The sequence below is a fragment of the Cherax quadricarinatus genome, chromosome 29, assembly GCF_038502225.1.
Source record: "Cherax quadricarinatus isolate ZL_2023a chromosome 29, ASM3850222v1, whole genome shotgun sequence".
Lineage (NCBI taxonomy): Eukaryota > Metazoa > Arthropoda > Malacostraca > Decapoda > Parastacidae > Cherax > Cherax quadricarinatus.
The window spans coordinates 29826627-29843617 of record NC_091320.1 but is presented as its reverse complement, the minus strand read 5'-3'; the positions used below and the strand labels follow the sequence as shown (position 1 = coordinate 29843617).

The 16991-nt window shown below is 43.3% G+C and overlaps 1 protein-coding gene across 4 annotated transcripts in view; it reads right to left on the bottom strand.

The window, feature by feature from the left end:
• The window catches only part of LOC128690475 (agrin), a 479367-nt gene extending 462936 nt beyond the window's left edge, over window positions 1-16431 (bottom strand). For all 4 annotated transcript variants that reach the window (XM_070089666.1, XM_070089669.1, XM_070089668.1 and 1 more), the window contains exons 1-2: window positions 14608-16431; window positions 3600-3635 (exon numbers count right to left, since the gene is read on the bottom strand). In XM_070089666.1, coding sequence (XP_069945767.1) covers window positions 3600-3635; window positions 14608-15169 — 598 coding nt within the window. In that variant the 5' untranslated portion in view covers window positions 15170-16431. The remainder of the gene's footprint in view (window positions 1-3599; window positions 3636-14607) is intronic.
• Between the last annotated feature and the right edge of the window lie 560 nt (window positions 16432-16991).

Sequence of the window (16991 nt, the reverse complement as noted above, 5' to 3'; positions counted from 1 at the left end):
TGTAAGAGGCCAGTGGGAATGTTGGGAATTGTAAGAGGCCAGTGGGAATGTTGGGAATTGTAAGAGGCCAGTGGGAACGTTGGGAATTGTAAGAGGCCAGTGGGAACGCTGAGAATTGTAAGAGGCCAGTGGGAATGTTGGGAATTGTAAGAGGCCAGTGGGAACGTTGGGAATTGTAAGAGGTCAGTGGGAATGTTGGGAATTGTAAGAGGCCAACGGGAACGCTGGAAATTGTAAGAGGCCAGCGGGAACGCTGGAAATTGTAAGAGGCCAGTGGGAATGTTGGGAACTGTAAGAGGCCAGTGGAAACGTTGGGAATTGTTAGAGGCCAATGAAAACGTTGGGAATTTTAAGAGGCCAGTGGGAACGTTGATAATGGGAAGAGGCCAGTAGGAACGTTAGGAACTGGAAGATATCAGAGAATTTTGGAAATAACAGTAATAGGACAGAAAGGCAGCATGCATGTGCAGAAAAGATTCACAACATGACCAATATACTATGTTGGTGTTGGAGGCGGAAGAGGACCATGGGGGGGGGGGGGGGGTAAGGAAGAGAAAATTGTATGCAATGCTCAGTCCCCCCTCCCCCCCCCCAAAAAAAAAAAACTACAATTTCGATGACTCAATCAACCCACAAGGGTTTTGTGTCGTTTAGCTCACAACACCAAGAGGTCAGCGTATATTTAACTCACAACACCACGATAAGCGTATCCTTAGCTCACACACCACGATATAAGCCTATCCATAGCTAACACAACGATAAGCGTATCCTTACCTCACACCACGATAAGCGTATCCTTAGCTCACATACCACTACATAAGCGTATCCTTAGCTCACACACCACTATATAAGCGTATCCTTAGCTCACACACCACTATATAAGCGTATCCTTAGCTAACATCACGATAAGCGTATCCTTAGCTCACAACACCACGATATAAGCGTATCCTTAGCTCACAAACCAGGATATAAGCGTATCCTTAGCTCACACTACTATAAGTGTATCCTTAGCTCACACCACGATAAGCGTATCCTCAGCTCACACCACGATAAGCGTATCCTTAGCTCACACCACTATAAGCGTATCCTTAGCTCACACCACGATAAGCGTATCCTTAGCTCACACCACGATAAGCGTATCCTTAGCTCACACCACGATAAGCGTATCCTCAGCTCACACCACGATATATAACCTGTTCACTCACAACAAAAGTTTGCCCGTAGCTAACAACAATAAAACTGTCACTAGCACACACTGCAAGGTTGAGAGGTCTGGCTGCCCACGGCTGGTGACGAAGACCGCTAATATAGTGGAAACAGTCATTTCTACAACGTTTCTCCTAGCACGGGTCTGTATCAAGTACGTTTCGATACTCGAGAAAAACCAATGTTGGGAAAAACGCTGGACAAATAAAGGTCTCCACTCCGAATGTGTGTTTTTCAGCTGGCTACCACCAGCTGGTGGTGACAGTTTGGATGTACGCACCGCCAAGATTCGCTGATTTAACACGTAAAAGGTTAAATGTCGCCGACCTATGAATTCTGGAAAACGCCAAGATTCATCCTCCAATTTTGTAAATGTAAGTCAATAAATGTAAAATAGTCCCCCCTACCGCTACACATTGCAAAAACTGTGAAACGATAAAATGGCTTCTCTCTCTCTTGTAATTTATATATATATATATATATATATATATATATATATATATATATATATATATATATATATATATATATATATATGACCGACTCAAAAAATCTTGAAAAAAGAACCCTACAACCATCATTTTTTTTCCTGTCTGCCCAGAGTGTCAGTTGTAGACCCCAGACACAGTGTCAGTTTCAAGAGTCCTCCTGACACTGTCAGTCCCGTCCTTGGGGGGGGGGAGGTCATGACCTCCGCAGCTAAGTCCCGGTCCATACTTCCTGGCTGAAGGCCTGATCAATCAGGCTATGGGGTACCAGCTGCACGTATTCCGACTTAAACTGCTGCTGGCACCAACAACCTGACTGATCAGCTCTTCAACAGATATTCGTCAATTTGGAAATTAGTTTATCTTCTTGAAAGATTTCCTTAAGTAGGAAGTAGGAAACTGGACAGTCCAAGAGTCAGAATCGCCTCTCACCCGGGACACACTATCACGTGTTGCTATTGCTGCTGCTACTGCTGCTGTTGCTGCTGCTACTGCTGCTGTTGCTGCTGCTACTGCTGCTGCTACTGCTGCTGTTGCTGCTGTTACTGCTGATGTTGCTGTAACTGCAGAGTGTATAATACGCGATTTTCTTCAATGCGTTGTGACTGAGGTTTGCCTTAGCCTGTCAGATATCTGGATAGAATGTCAAAGATCTATGATAGTCTGTCAGAGATCTGTGGTAGTCTGTCTGGGGTCTTTGATAGCCTGTCAGGAGTCTATGATAGCCTATCAGGGGTCTATGATAGCCTGTCAGGAGTCTATGATAGCCTGTCAGGGGTCTATGATAGCCTGTCAGGAGTCTATGATAGCCTGTCAGGGGTCTATGATAGCCTGTCAGGAGTCTATGATAGCCTGTCAGGGGTTTATGATAGCCTGTCAGGAGTCTATGATAGCCTGTCAGGGGTTTATGATAGCCTGTCAGGAGTCTATGATAGCCTGTCAGGGGTCTATGATAGCCTGTCAGGGGTCTATGATAGCCTGTCAGGGGTCTATGATAGCCTGTCAGGAGTCTATGATAGCCTGTCAGGAGTCTATGATAGCCTGTCAGGGGTCTATGATAGCCTGTCAGGAGTCTATGCCCTCCTGTTAGAGATCTGCGATAACTGTCAGGGAAACGCGATAACTTGCTAAAAATATTTAATAACCTGCTCGAGATCTATGATAACTTCCCAAAGTGTAATAACCTCCCAGAGAGTGTAATAAGCTACCAACGAACCAATAACCCGCCACAGATCTGTAAGAAGCATCCACAGAACTGTGATAACCTGCTGTAGATCTATGATAACCTATCACAGATTTGTAGCATACTACTACAGATCTATAATATCCTGCCACAGATCTGTAATAACCCGCCACAGAATAACTTTAACGCGTTGTATATCTGATATCCTTCTATAGATCTGTGATATCTTGCCGGGTTACACAGGAGGAGATTCTGTTTATGAACGCCCTTCCCTCTCGCTCACCCCCACGCCCTGACACGGACGGAGCGCCCCCACTCTCAAGTTTAGAAGTTGTGTGTAAAACGCGTCCGCCACGCTGGAGGCATCCTCCTTGCATCTACTCGTCCCTAAGTGAACCTCCAGCTTCCCTAACGTAACTAAATCGACAACAGCAACTCCAGTACGATATACAGATCAGGTTAGGTTGAGGTTGAAAAAACTGATTACAATGAAAGTATAAATTCTGCAATAACCTCAAGGCAGGTGTAGAAACACTGCAAAATGTGTATACTGAACTTACCATTGCGTGTGTGGGTTAAAGATGACTGAGTGTGAGCAGGTGGGGAGACACATGTCCCCGGACACATGTGAGCACACAAGGTAGGAGAGAGAGCAACACCCAGGACACACAACACCAACAACAGCCAGGGGAGGCAGGGATAGACCTTGTGGTAGTACTCACCTTCCTGGATGGGCGGCCGAGGCTCGTACGGGACATCTGCAACAGTCAAGAGGAGGAAAAGTGTTAGAGGTGCAACACAAGTCAATCCTCCATCACACTGATCCTAAGCAACACAATCTTTTACTCATGCAAGGTGATCAACATACCTACAAAATAAGTTCCATTAATACATGTAATTATTTATCTACAAAGATTACCTAGGTTTTCACGTATTATCTTATAATAATGCGTAATGTACATATTTATTTACCCTATTACCTATGTGTATTAATAAGCTGAAGCCAGTGCTTCTATTTATGTATAGCTGTATGTTTTTTTTTTTTTTTGAAGATTTTATTTGCAAAACTACTCTTGTCTTCTAGAATTATTGGAACCACGGAGAGTGGCATCTCTCTCACGCGGTGACTGGAGCACATCACAATACCAAAATCACCCCTGCAACCACACATAGGCGAGTACGTACACGTGCACACACAAACACACACCCAAAACACACAATACGCACACATACACACACACACACATATACATATCAATTTGGCAAGTACACCTACTACTCCAATCCATAACATACCACAGGTGTAGGGAGTAGGAACACTCGTACACAGCTAAGGGTAAGATACGGTGAAGCAAAAGGGTACACCAACCAGAAGCATGTATCGTAGGGTTAATGACACGAATGCGTGCTATTTAGGGGCTATCAAAGAGGAATCTGCTCTTGAGGTCTGGGTAAAGATGCTTGAGGAGGCAGAGAGAAGGATAACTGAGGAAGAAGAGAGAAAGACTGAGCAGAGATAAGGATAACTGAGAAAAAAGAGAAAGATTGAGGAGGAGTTCAATAAGTTTAAGGAAGAAGCAGAGGAAAAAGAGAGAAATATCTGACTGAGATGTTTCAAGCAAAGAAGAACAATGAAATAAAGAAAATGAACTTGTATATGAATTAAAGCAATACCGTGACTGGAACAATACACAAATAACCCGCACACAAGAGAGAAAAGCTTACGACGACGTTTCGGTCCGACTTGGACCATTTAGAAAGTCATACTTTATAAATGGTCCGAGTCGGACCGAAACGTCGTCGTAAACAAATGTATTAGAGAGAGGTAAGCTAGAGGTAGGAAAGGACATGAAACAACACAGGAGACCAACCAACACAAGGTTAAAAGGAAGAGTGCTTCAGTGGGTCAAGAACTACCTTAATAACACAAGGTAGTGGTTATGAGCTCGATCTGATGATCTTGAGAACACAGCGATCGACCTCACTGTTATGCTACTAACCTTCCTGGTTAATGAAGGTTGAAAAATTAATATAAACCTCCACTGTAGGTGAAGTAATAATAATAATAATAATAATAATAATAATAATAATAATAATAGTAAGCGATGAGACTTCTGAATGTGAGAGAGTAACGAGTAGCGTTCAGCAAGGATCAGTGTTAGGACCACTAATGTTCCTAATATATGTGAACGACCAGAGGGGATCGAGTCCTATGTATCAATGTTTGCTGACGATGTAAAAATAATGAAAAGAAGAACAGGAGAGGACAGATAATAAATTCCAGTGACATCTCGACAGGCTGGAGATGTGGTCAAACAAGTAGCTTCTCAAGTTCAACCCAAACAAATGCGAGATCGTGCGCTTCGGATTATTATTATTATAATCAAAAAGAAGCGCTAAGCCACAAGGGCTATACAGCGCTGCAAAGTGCGCTTCGGAGAAGTAGGGCAAACCGGACACAAGTGTACAACTTTGGTGAAGACAAGTTGCAAATATCAGAATTGCACATAAACCGTATAACGATAGTATCAAATGAAAGATTATATACCTCAGAATAACAGGAGATTGAAAAAAGAATTCTTCAGAATCTTAAAGGTGACACATGTCAGGCCAATTACTGAGTATGCGGCCCCAGTACGAAGCCCACACCTGGTCAAGCAAGTGAAGAAACTGGTAAATGTTGAAAAGTTTGCAACCAAGCTAATACCAGAACAGAGAGGAATGCATTATGAGGTTAAAAGAATGTGATGGAGAAGGGTGAATATGATAAGTACGTCCTAAATCTTAAGAGGAACTGAAAGTCTGATAGGGACAGACCGAATTAATATGACCAGGATCAAGGAAACACAGGTGGAAGCTGAAGATGCAGGTGAGCAAGACGTAAAGAAGTATTTCTTAAGTAGTGTGGCTGAAAAGTGGAATGACTTGGATGAAGTAATGGTAGAGGCAAACTCAATACACAGCTTCAAGAGTGGATATCTTAAGGCCCAAGAGACAAATAGTCAGTGATGCCGTTAAGTATCGACTACAACACAAATCAATGTGCACATGCAGACAGAGCAGGTCAACCTATGCGGCACATTGTTACAATGTTCTCTGTCTTCCATTAACTTCTTCCAAGGCTCTCATAACTTCAGAACGGCTGGTGCTATCGGTTTCAAATTTTCAAGCCTGGTCAGCCAGGTGAAGGTTGATGGAACAACTGCCACGTGCACGTGCCTCTGCTTAATATTATACACACCATCCCCGAAACTGGCAGTTTCCACAACTTTACAAACTTTCAACATTAGAAAGTTTTCACAACGTTAGAAAGTTTCTCACAATGGTAGAAAGTTTTCCTAACCTTAGAAAGTTTCCACAATCTTAGAAAGTTTCCACACCTTAGAGCTTCACAACGAGCTCAGGCTCCTGGGCTCCACCTTAAGCTCCACGAGCTACACAGGCTTCACGAGCTAAAGAGCTCACAACTTGGCTCACGAGGCTTCACCTGGCTTCACGAGGCTTCACAAGGCTACACCTTGGCTTCCACCAGAGCTCACCTTGGGCTTCACCGAGGTCCACATGAGGCCAACGGACCTAGGGTCACCAGAGGCTCACAAGAGTCAACCAGGGCTACCGAGTCATGAGAGCTTCACAACCTTAGAGAGCTTCCACAACCTTAGAAGCATTTCACAACTTCCAGAGAGCTTTCCGACAAGTTTAGGAATCAGCTTAAAGTATCAGCACCTTAGAGTTCTGTAGGCTCACTAGGGAGGAGACTTAATTCAAGTAGAAGCAGGGAATGAGTTTTACAATAGGACAATATATTATAGGGATGGTAGGTTACTGAGAGCAGTTAAGAGTTTTACGAGATAGTGAGGCTCAGGTTAGAGTATTGTGAGAGGAGATTATTTCCAGTAAAGTAGGCCATAGACAGGATGCGTTTTGACACTATGGGTATTCAATATATTTGTGGATGGGGTTGTTAGAAAAGTTATTGCTCAGTGGTTGGCAAGAGGTGTGGGATTAAGAGATAAAGAATCTAACAAAGAGGAGTTGTCACAGTTGGAGTGTGAGCAAAGTAACCTGAAGGGATTCAGAGGAAACCGGTTAGCCGGACTTGAGTCCTTGAGGTGGGAAGTACAGTGCTGCACTCTGAAGGACGGGTGTGGATATATTGCATTTTTTTTAACTATAGTGTAGGCGCACCTCTGGCAGGACAGTGATGAAGCGAATGATGATAAGTGTTTCTTCTTTCTCGAGTCGCCCTGTCTTGGTGGAAACGGCCAATATAATAATAATAATAATAATAATAATAATAATAAAATAATAAAAATATATATATATATAAATATATATATATATATATATATATATATATATATATGTGTCGAATTAAGACAGGGATATATAAAACATGATTGATAACGGATATTGAACGTTGAACAAGGTAGATGTTAAATCTACCATGACCAATATGAGTCAGCTTGCTAACTTGATCCACGCAGCTTTCAGAGACTTCAGTTCATCATCCTGAGCAAGCCTTACTAGATATATTAACAGCTACTAAGTCCAGGTGGTAGATTTGGTAGATTGTAAGCACTGCTACTTGTCCAATTCAGGAGTCCCTCAGCCTGAGATCAGTGTTTATATATATATATATATATATATATATATATATATATATATATATATATATATATATGTAATCCTCTGTATATAGCTCTGATCCATTTAATAGACAATACTTTGTTACATGCTATTTTCCAATACTACAAAATACAACGGAAATATAATAAAACTAATGCAGATGTGACTGCATGTAATGTAATTAATGTATCGCAAATTTATGTTAAAGTTGAACTCGTTCATCACGTACTTCACGTGAACATTTAAGTACTTTAGTGGTCTAGTACACACAAGAATGTTGTGGTACGGCAAGTTGGTGCTAGTTACAGCTAGTTGGTGCTATGATAAGGTTTACCTGGAGTTTACCTGGAGAGAGTTCGGGGTCAACGCCCCGCGCCGTCTGAGACCAGGCTCCTGAGTGATCAGAGCCTGATCAACCAGGCTGTTGCTGCTCTGCACGCAAACCAACGTACGAGCCACAGCCGGCTGATCCGGAACTGACTTTAGGTGCTTGTCAGTGCCAGCTTGAAGACTGCCAGGGTCTGTTGGTAATCCCCTTATGTGTGCTGGGAGGCAGTTAAACAGTCTCGGCCCTGGACACTTATTGTATGGTCTCTAACGTGCTAGTACACCCTGCTTTCATTGGTGGTGCATCGTCTGCCAAGTCTGTTGCTTCGTAGTGAGTGATTTCGTGTCAAGTTCGGTACTAGTCCCTAGGATTTTCAGGTATATAATCATGATCTTCCCTCCTGCGTTCGGTACAGCTAGTTGGTTTTATGGTAAAACTAGTGGTGCTACAGTCCAGCTAGTTGGTACTACAGTCCAGCTAGTTGGTGCTACAGTCCTGCTAGTTGGTGCTACAGTCCTGCTAGTTGGTGCTACAGTCCTGCTAGTTGACGTTACAGTCCAGCTAGTTGGTGCTACAGTCCAGCTAGCTGCTGCTACGGTGCAGCTGGTCGACGCTACAGTTCGACTAGATGAAGCTACGATGCACCTAGTTGGCACTACAATCGAGTCAGCGGATGGTACGGTCCAGTTAGCTGGTGCTACAGTACCGCTGGACGGTGCTGCTGCAGCACAGATAGCTGGCACTCCGGTCCAGTTAGTTGGTACTACGGTACACCTGGCATTTTATTTGTCGTTTAATGAATTCCTTTACATTAGCAATGTCGTCGAAAAAATAGTGAAATTCCAAGCGCTTTCGTGACTTCTCACATTATCAAGGAACTATAAAAATAAAAGGTTAACAGGAAAGCATATAAGGACGTGACTACACCTCGTTGCAACCCCCCAGCAACACCTGACTTTTTATGATGTAGGTAGGTAGTCAGGGATCCGTGAAATACAGCTTATCCTCTACCCAAAAAAATGTCTAGTGTACCTTAAATTCTTCACTTGTTTACTGTGATCTTATTGCGCATATATATATATATATATATATATATATATATATATATATATATATATATATATATATATATATATATATATATATATATAACAAAAATCTACAATTCTTACATAAGGATTATCATTCGACAGTTTTTATATTATTTATATTCATAAAACAATTTCGATTTTTAATCACCTTAATACTTTTTCGACAAACAATGTTCGCACAAATCCTTTCTAAATTGACTTTAACCCCAGGTGGGAGGGAGCGGCAGCCTGCACACAGCCTAGACAGATTCAGGTCCAAAGTTTGATTCGTGTCTCTAGGTCTGCAATGATGAGGTGATACATGTGTGCAAATGTGGAAACGTTGAGCTGTTAAATGTTTTCTTTTTCTTTTAAGGTGAAAATTCACCCAAAGAAGTAGGATACTATATTTGTATTTCAAACTGGGACCTTCAGGAAAAACAGCAGTACTCGTCGTTTTAAAACACACACACACACACACACACACACACACACACGCACACACACACACACACACACACACACACACACACACACACACACACACACACACACACGGAGCAGGAAACAAAGTCAAGAATGGAGATGGGTAGGGGAACCCAGATTCAGTAGGAAGAGCAAACACAACCTCCCAAAGAACCACCTACAGAAGACCCTCAACCCTAACAACCTCACCGCAACCAAGCAAACTAGACTACAACAACCCACACTTCGTACCCCCAGCCCCCTCAACACAAACACCACCTTAACAGCAGCCCCCTCCCCATAGTTCTTCGCCAGGATACTATGCAGGGGGCTGCTGTAGTAGAAAAGAAGCTGAAGGCTTGGTACACCAACGCAGCCTGAATAACAAATAAATGTGAGGAGTGGCATGAAAGAATCATAGAAACATCACCAGACATCATAGCATTCATAGAAACGAAGCTCTCGGGGATAACAGATGCTATTTTTCCATCCGGATATCAGATCCTGAGGAAAGACAGAGGAATTAGAGGGGGAGTAGGAGTTGCATTGCTCATCAAAAAGCAGTGGAGATTTGAAGAATGGAAGGAATGGACAGAATGAAGGCAGGAGCCTACTTAGTAGGAACACTTCAGACTGGGGGTCCCAAGGTGGTGACTGTAGTGACGTACAACCTGCCACAGAATAACAGGAGGCCAAGAGAAGAATATGAGAGCAACGGAGTATTGATGAACACATTAGCTGCTGTTGTCAGAAGGGCCCACATAGGTAGAGCAAAGTTACTAGTTGTTTGTGATTGCAATCACAAAGAGATTGACTAGGAAAACATGGAACCACATGGGGGACCAGAAACGTGGAGAGCTATGATGATGGAGGTGATACTGTAAAACTTCATGCATCAACATGTCAGGGGCACTACCAGAGAGGAGAGGATGAACCAGGAAGGCTCGACATTATATTCACTTTGAGTAGTTCTGACACTGAGGACATCACATAAGAAATGCCCTTCGGAGCTAATGATCACCTGGTCCTGAACTTCGAATACATTGTAGAGTTAAAAGTAGAGAGTGAAGCAGCACGAGTAGGAAGGGAGAAGCCAAACTACAAAACAGGGGACTGCACAGGCATGAGGAATTTCCTGCATGAGGTACAGTGGGAAAGAGAACTGGCAGGAAAAACAGTAAATGAAATGATGGAATGAGTGAAAACAAAATGCAAGGAAGCAGAGGAGAGGTTTGTACCCAAGAGCAACAGAAATAATGAGAAGGCCAGAACGAACCTTTGGTTCACCCTAAGGTGTAGAGAGGCCAAAACTAAGTGCGCTAGAGAATGGAAAAATTACAGAAAACAGAGGACCTAGGAAAATAAGGAGATTAGCCGAAAAGCCAGAAATGAATACCCAGGGATAAGGAGGGAGGCCCAGCGGCAATACGAGAATGATATAGCATCGAAAGCCAAATCTGAGCCAATGGTGTTGTACAGCCATATCTGGAGGAAAACAACAGTCAAGGATCAGGTACTCAGACTACGGAAGGAAGGAGGGGAGACCAGAAGAAACGACAAAGAAGTATGTGAAGAGCTCAACACGAGATTCAAAGAAGTGTTTTCAATGGAGACAGAAAGGACTCCAGCAAATCGGGATGGAAGGTTACACCAACAAGTGCTGGACACATTACATACAACACAAGAGGAGATGAAGAGGTTGATGAGTGACCTAGATACCTTAACGACGGTGGGACCGGACATCTCTCTGTGGGTCCTAGGAGAGGGAGCAGAGGCACTGTGTGTGCCACTAACAACAATCTTCAACACATCTATCGAAACAGGGCAACTTCCTGAGGTGTGGAAGACAGCAAATGCAAATATAGTCCCTGTCTTTAAGAAGGAAGACAGGCAGGTGGCATTAAACTACAGACCGGTGTCACTGACATGTATAATAAGCAAAGTCAAAAAGAAACTTATCGGTAGAAGAGCAGTGAAGCAACTAGAAAGGAATGAGATTATAAACGATAACCAGCACGGCTTCAGGGAAAGGAAATCCTGTGTCACAAATCTACTTGAGGTTTACGATAAAGTAAGAAGTAATACAAGAGAGGGGTGGGTAGACTGCATTTTCTTGGACTGCAAGAAGACTTTCAACACAGTTCCGCACAAGAGATTAGTGCAAAAGCTACAGGAGCAGGCAGAAACAATAGGAAAGGCATTTCACTGGATCAAAGAATACCTAACAGGAAGGAAATTACGAGCGATGAGGTGTCAGAGTAGGCGCCTGTGGCGAGCGGAGTTCCACAAGGGTCAGTCCTAGGGCAGGTGCTGTTTCTGGTATACGTGACTGATGGGAAAGATTCAGAGGTGTCCCTGTTTGCAGACGATGTGAAGCTAATGCGAAGAATTGAAGTGGATGAGGATCAGATGGAACTACAAAGGAATCTGGACAGGCTGGAAGTCTGGTCCAACAACTGGCTCCTGGAGTTTAATCCCACCAAGTGAAAAGTCATGAAGATTGACGAAGGTCAAAGAAAACCGCAGAGTACAGGCTAGGGGGGATGCAAAGATTGTAAACCTCACTCAAGGAAAAGGATCTTTGAGTGAATATAATACCGAGCACATCTCCTGAAGAACACATCAACCAAATAACTGCTGCAGCACATGGGCGCCTGGCAAACCTAAGAATAACATTTCGACACTTGAGTAAGGAATCATTCAAGACTCTGTACACCGTATATGTAAGGCCCATATTGGATGCAGCACAAGTATGGAACCCACACCTGGTCAAGCACGTCAAGAAACTAGAGAAAGTGCAAAAGTTTGCAACAAGATTAGTCCCGGAGCTAAGGGGTATGTCCTACGAGGAGAAGTTAAGGGAAATCAACCTGATGACAGTGGAGGACAGAAGGGATAGGGGGAAGGGATATAATAACGGCATATGAAATACTGAGAGGAACTGACAGGGTGAATAGGGACAGAATGTTTCAGTGATGGGACACAGCCACAAGGGGATACAGCTGGAAGCCAAAAACTCAGATGAGTCACATGGCTGTTAGGATGTATTTCTTCAGCCATAGAGTTGTCAGGAAGTGGAACAAAATGGCGAGTGATGTAGTGGAGGTAGGATCTATACATAGCAAGAAGAGATACGACAAAGTTCATGGAGGAGGGAGAGAGTGGACCTAGTAGTTCGAGGAGTAGGTAGGAATAACAGGAAAAGCACTGCAATGAATCAGGGAATACCTGACAGGAAGGAAACAACAAGTGATGGTACGTGAGGTGTCGGAATGGGTGTATGTGTAGAGTGGGGTTCCACGAGGGTCAGTTCTAGGGCCAGTGCTGTTTCTTGTATACGTGAGTGAGATGACAGAAGGGATAGTCAGAGGTGTCAGACGACGTGAAACTAATGACTAGTCGCGGAGGTAAGGAATATGTCCTATGATAAGAGGTTAAGGGAAAGCAACCTGATGACAATGGACGACAGAAGGGATAGAGGTATATGATAACGATGTGCAAAATACTGAGAGGCACTGACTAGGTGAACAGGGAAAGAATGCTTCATAAATGGGATATAGAAACAAGACAGCACAACTGGAAGATGAAAACTCAGACAAATCATACGGATGTTAAGAAGTATTTCTTCAGCCATAGGGTTGTCAGGAGAGTGTAGTAGTAGAGGAGGGATCCCTACACAGCTTTAAAAGAGGTACAATAAGGCCCTTGGAGCCGGGAGTGGACCAAGTAGCGACAAGCGAAGAGGCGGGGCGAGGAACTGTGAATCGATCCCTGTAACCACATATAGGTGAATACCTTACATCAAGGCAGGGTAACGCAAAAGAAAACCCACCAACCATTGTTCTTTTCTTATTTGGCTTTCCAGACGCCCACTTACACGCTGATTATAAAACAGATGATTTTCAATGCTATGTGATAAGCTCCCACAAGAGTGAGACACACAAGTGGAAGCTGAGGAAGCCATAGGGACATGAAGCAGTTCTTTACTCTCAGGGTGATTGGAAAGAGAAACGACTTAGATGACGCAGTGGTGAAGGAAAGATCTGTATACAACTATAGGTAGGTATGATAAGGCCAAAGGGGCCAGAAGTCACTGATGCCGATCAAAGCAGTCTAGGTGGTGTCTGGGGCTGCGTCTTAAACCCCGCAAACACAACTAGGCGAGTTCATTATATAACACTTACAGCAAGTATCTGAGAAGATTTACATCCCATTTTCTACTGTACATATCTACATAATTCACAAAATATAAATAAAGGGGAAACGTTATTAAATATAATATGCACTTGGAGCATTTTATATACAAGTATAAGAAACAATACATTTCAGAATAACAGGTGACCAAACACTTACTCAAATAAAATACAAATAAATCCAGCTTACCTCAGTATAGCAGATACACAGCTACAGAAACACAAAAACATACACTGGGGGGGGGGGGGTCACTAATTGCATGCACGTCGAAGAACGAGGGTGCAGGGAGCACACGGAAAAAATGCACTTGCAGGGTGAAAAATAAAACTGTGGTCACGGAAGGTTTAAAAAAAAATGTGCACAGGACTCGGTTCAGGCCCAGCACAAAAAAAATCATTACAAAAACAACAAGACAACAATACCACAACAAAACAATAACGGGATGCGTCAGCGAAGCCACTGTCAGCAAGGATAAATAGTAAGCGACTAAGAGCACTGTGCGCTATATATATATATATATATATATATATATATATATATATATATATATATATATATATATATATATATATATATATATATATATAATGTGTGTGTGTGTTGCCGAATGGTAAAACTGGTCAATTAGCAAGAACTCATTTAAAATTAAGTCCTTTCTAAAGTTTTCTCTTTTACGTTTAAAGATATGTTTTTTCCATTTATGTTAATGTAAAAATTAATAATTTTGTACCAAAAGAACTTTAGAAACCTTACCTAATCTTATTAAAACAAGCGCAATTTAATTTAGTCTAATCCAACTACACATATTTTTGACATGTTTACAATAATTTAATAATAAACAAACACAATGAAATATTTATTTTTCGTTAGGTTCAGAATAATTTTTACGAAATTATTAAGCCAAAATCGCAAGTTCTACCTATTCGGCACGACATATTACATATATATATATATATATATATATATATATATATATATATATATATATAGATATATATATATATACAGAGGTGCAGGGTGTGGGAAGAGGGAGAGAAGACGTACTCTTGATGAAGAAGTAGAGAGCTACGATGACCCCGCTGAGGATAAGGAGACAAGCGATGAGGGAGAGAGTGATGGTGCAGCAGCTCCTCCGACAACAGCCACTTCTTCGTTCCTCTGCCAGCTGGTAGTGCGATCCGTGGCAGCTTCCGGCGCGACTTAACGAGCCGCCGCCGCCGCCGTGGACACTGCAACCGGTTATTACGCCACCGTTGCGTCGGCGCTCCAGCGTGGAGGTTGGCAGCGCGGGGAACCCTTCAAAGGAGCCTCGAAGAACACTACCGGCCATGCTTAACGTGTCCAGGGGTTCCAGCAATTCCATGGGACCGTGCTTCATCTCCAGGAACTCTCTAGAGCGCCGGAGGTCCTGGTAGGAGCATCCCATTCCCGGCGGTGGGTAGCGGCCCATGGGCCCGTTGTTTGCCCGGCCCAGGGTGGCCGAGCGGCCCAACATGGACGAACGGCCCACCATGGCTCGCCTGTCCAGGGAGCCATTGAGTCTGGGGGCGGCCGAGACCCCGACGCTGGTGGGCACGGGCCCATACGCCGCATAAACATTACTCATGACGTCCTGCCTTGTCTGCGGCAGCTGCGGTTGCTTCTGCGGCGGCCACCGCTGTTATCTCATGGTGCAGCGGGCGGCTGGCGGCGGGCGGGCGGCTTGCGGCGATTTCGGGGGCGGGGTCGCGTGGGGGTCTTGCTGGGGCCGCTACCCTCATGCTGGGGCTGCCCCGCTACCCTGCCACACCGCCCACGCGCCCGCACGCCCCAGTCATCCCACACACACTTCCTAGCGGCTACTACAAACCCCTTAGACGAGCGAGTCTCAGATGATGCCCTCAGATGATTGATGTCCTCAGATGATTGATGCCCTTAGATGAGGTCTTCTGATGAGGTCCTCAGATGAGGTCTTCAGATATCCTCTGCACACAATAGGAAACTCAATGTCTTCCTGACGCCCACTTGCGCTACTTGCCTCAACAGTGTATACACTTCTCACCTCTAATACCAGCTTCAGCTCTACCAGCTTCCCATAACTTGAGAGCAACAGCACTGAGGTCAAATGTTCGAGTTTATGATCTGTGCACGGGATCAATTATGCTTCAAGGTCTTCTCCGTCTGTCGTCGCCACCTTCCATTCAACAAACAGAACAATCTTGTTTTTCTATTGGGTGCAGTATTCTGGACAAATTTTGCGATACGACTTCTGTGTATCATTATCACCACAAATTCCTTTTACACTTTCAAATTCATTGCAGTGTGTGCATTGCAAATTTACTTGAGATTTACTAGCGTCTTGTTTATCCGTTACCTGTACTTTGGCAGGCGAGTCACTACAAATATTCGAACTTCGCACCTTTTCGTTATCACTTTTCTTTCAACTATTTATATCATTTCCCGTTCATGAACCCAAATAATGTTCTCTGCTACTGCTGCTTCAGTTGCAGTTTTTCTAGTGAAGCACAATGAACACCTTCATGTTTGTCATTTCAAAATTTTGAGCTTTATAAGAGACTTTTACACCCTCTAGACTTCTTTAGATAGTTATGTTTCACTCACTGTCAAGGTCAGAAATCTTCTTAGATGGCAGGGAAGCTGTACCTCCTCTACCGATGCCAACACCAGTGCTAGCAGAGGGAGGAACTTGTTGGTGGGGGTAGACAGTGCCTAGAGCGAAGAGGAAGAGAAGATGATGGCAGACGCAGGAGCAGCAGCAGCAGACCACAGAGTTCTTCTCTCCTGGTAAACTCCTCAAGCCAGAGAAGAGCGACGTGATCTCCCCGATCTTCGTCAATCAAGACCCGCGGGGGAAATCAGACGCTCGACTCTGTAATAACAACAGAATCTTGCGTTACTAGGTGCTGATAAAGTGCGCACTCACTCACTCACACACACACACACAAACACACACACACTCTTTCTTGCTCTCTCTCCAAGCAAGTTGTTCCAGGGCCACACAAGTGCCCTCTCAATAACTCAGGCTATTAGTATCACCTTAATGAAAAACTGTATAGAACTGTATTAGATGAAGTTAAAAATTAGTTAATTAGCAAAGCATATAGATGCATAATGCAAGCACTGTACTGAGATAAAATTAAGACAGGTAATACAATTAGTGGAGAAAGCAAGCAAATTTTGTATGAATATTAAGCAAAAGCCTGAATGTCCTAAATTTTATTTTTTGTTAATTAGAGAATATTTACAGAGAAGCATTTGTTATAGCATTAATGATGGTAAATTTAAACACTATGTACAAATCATACACAGACGTCATACAAACACACACATATACATAAGACACACACACACACACACATACATACATGAATGAAAAGACATTAGGAGGGAAGAGGGAGATAAATTAGCTGAAGGCGGATAATCATATC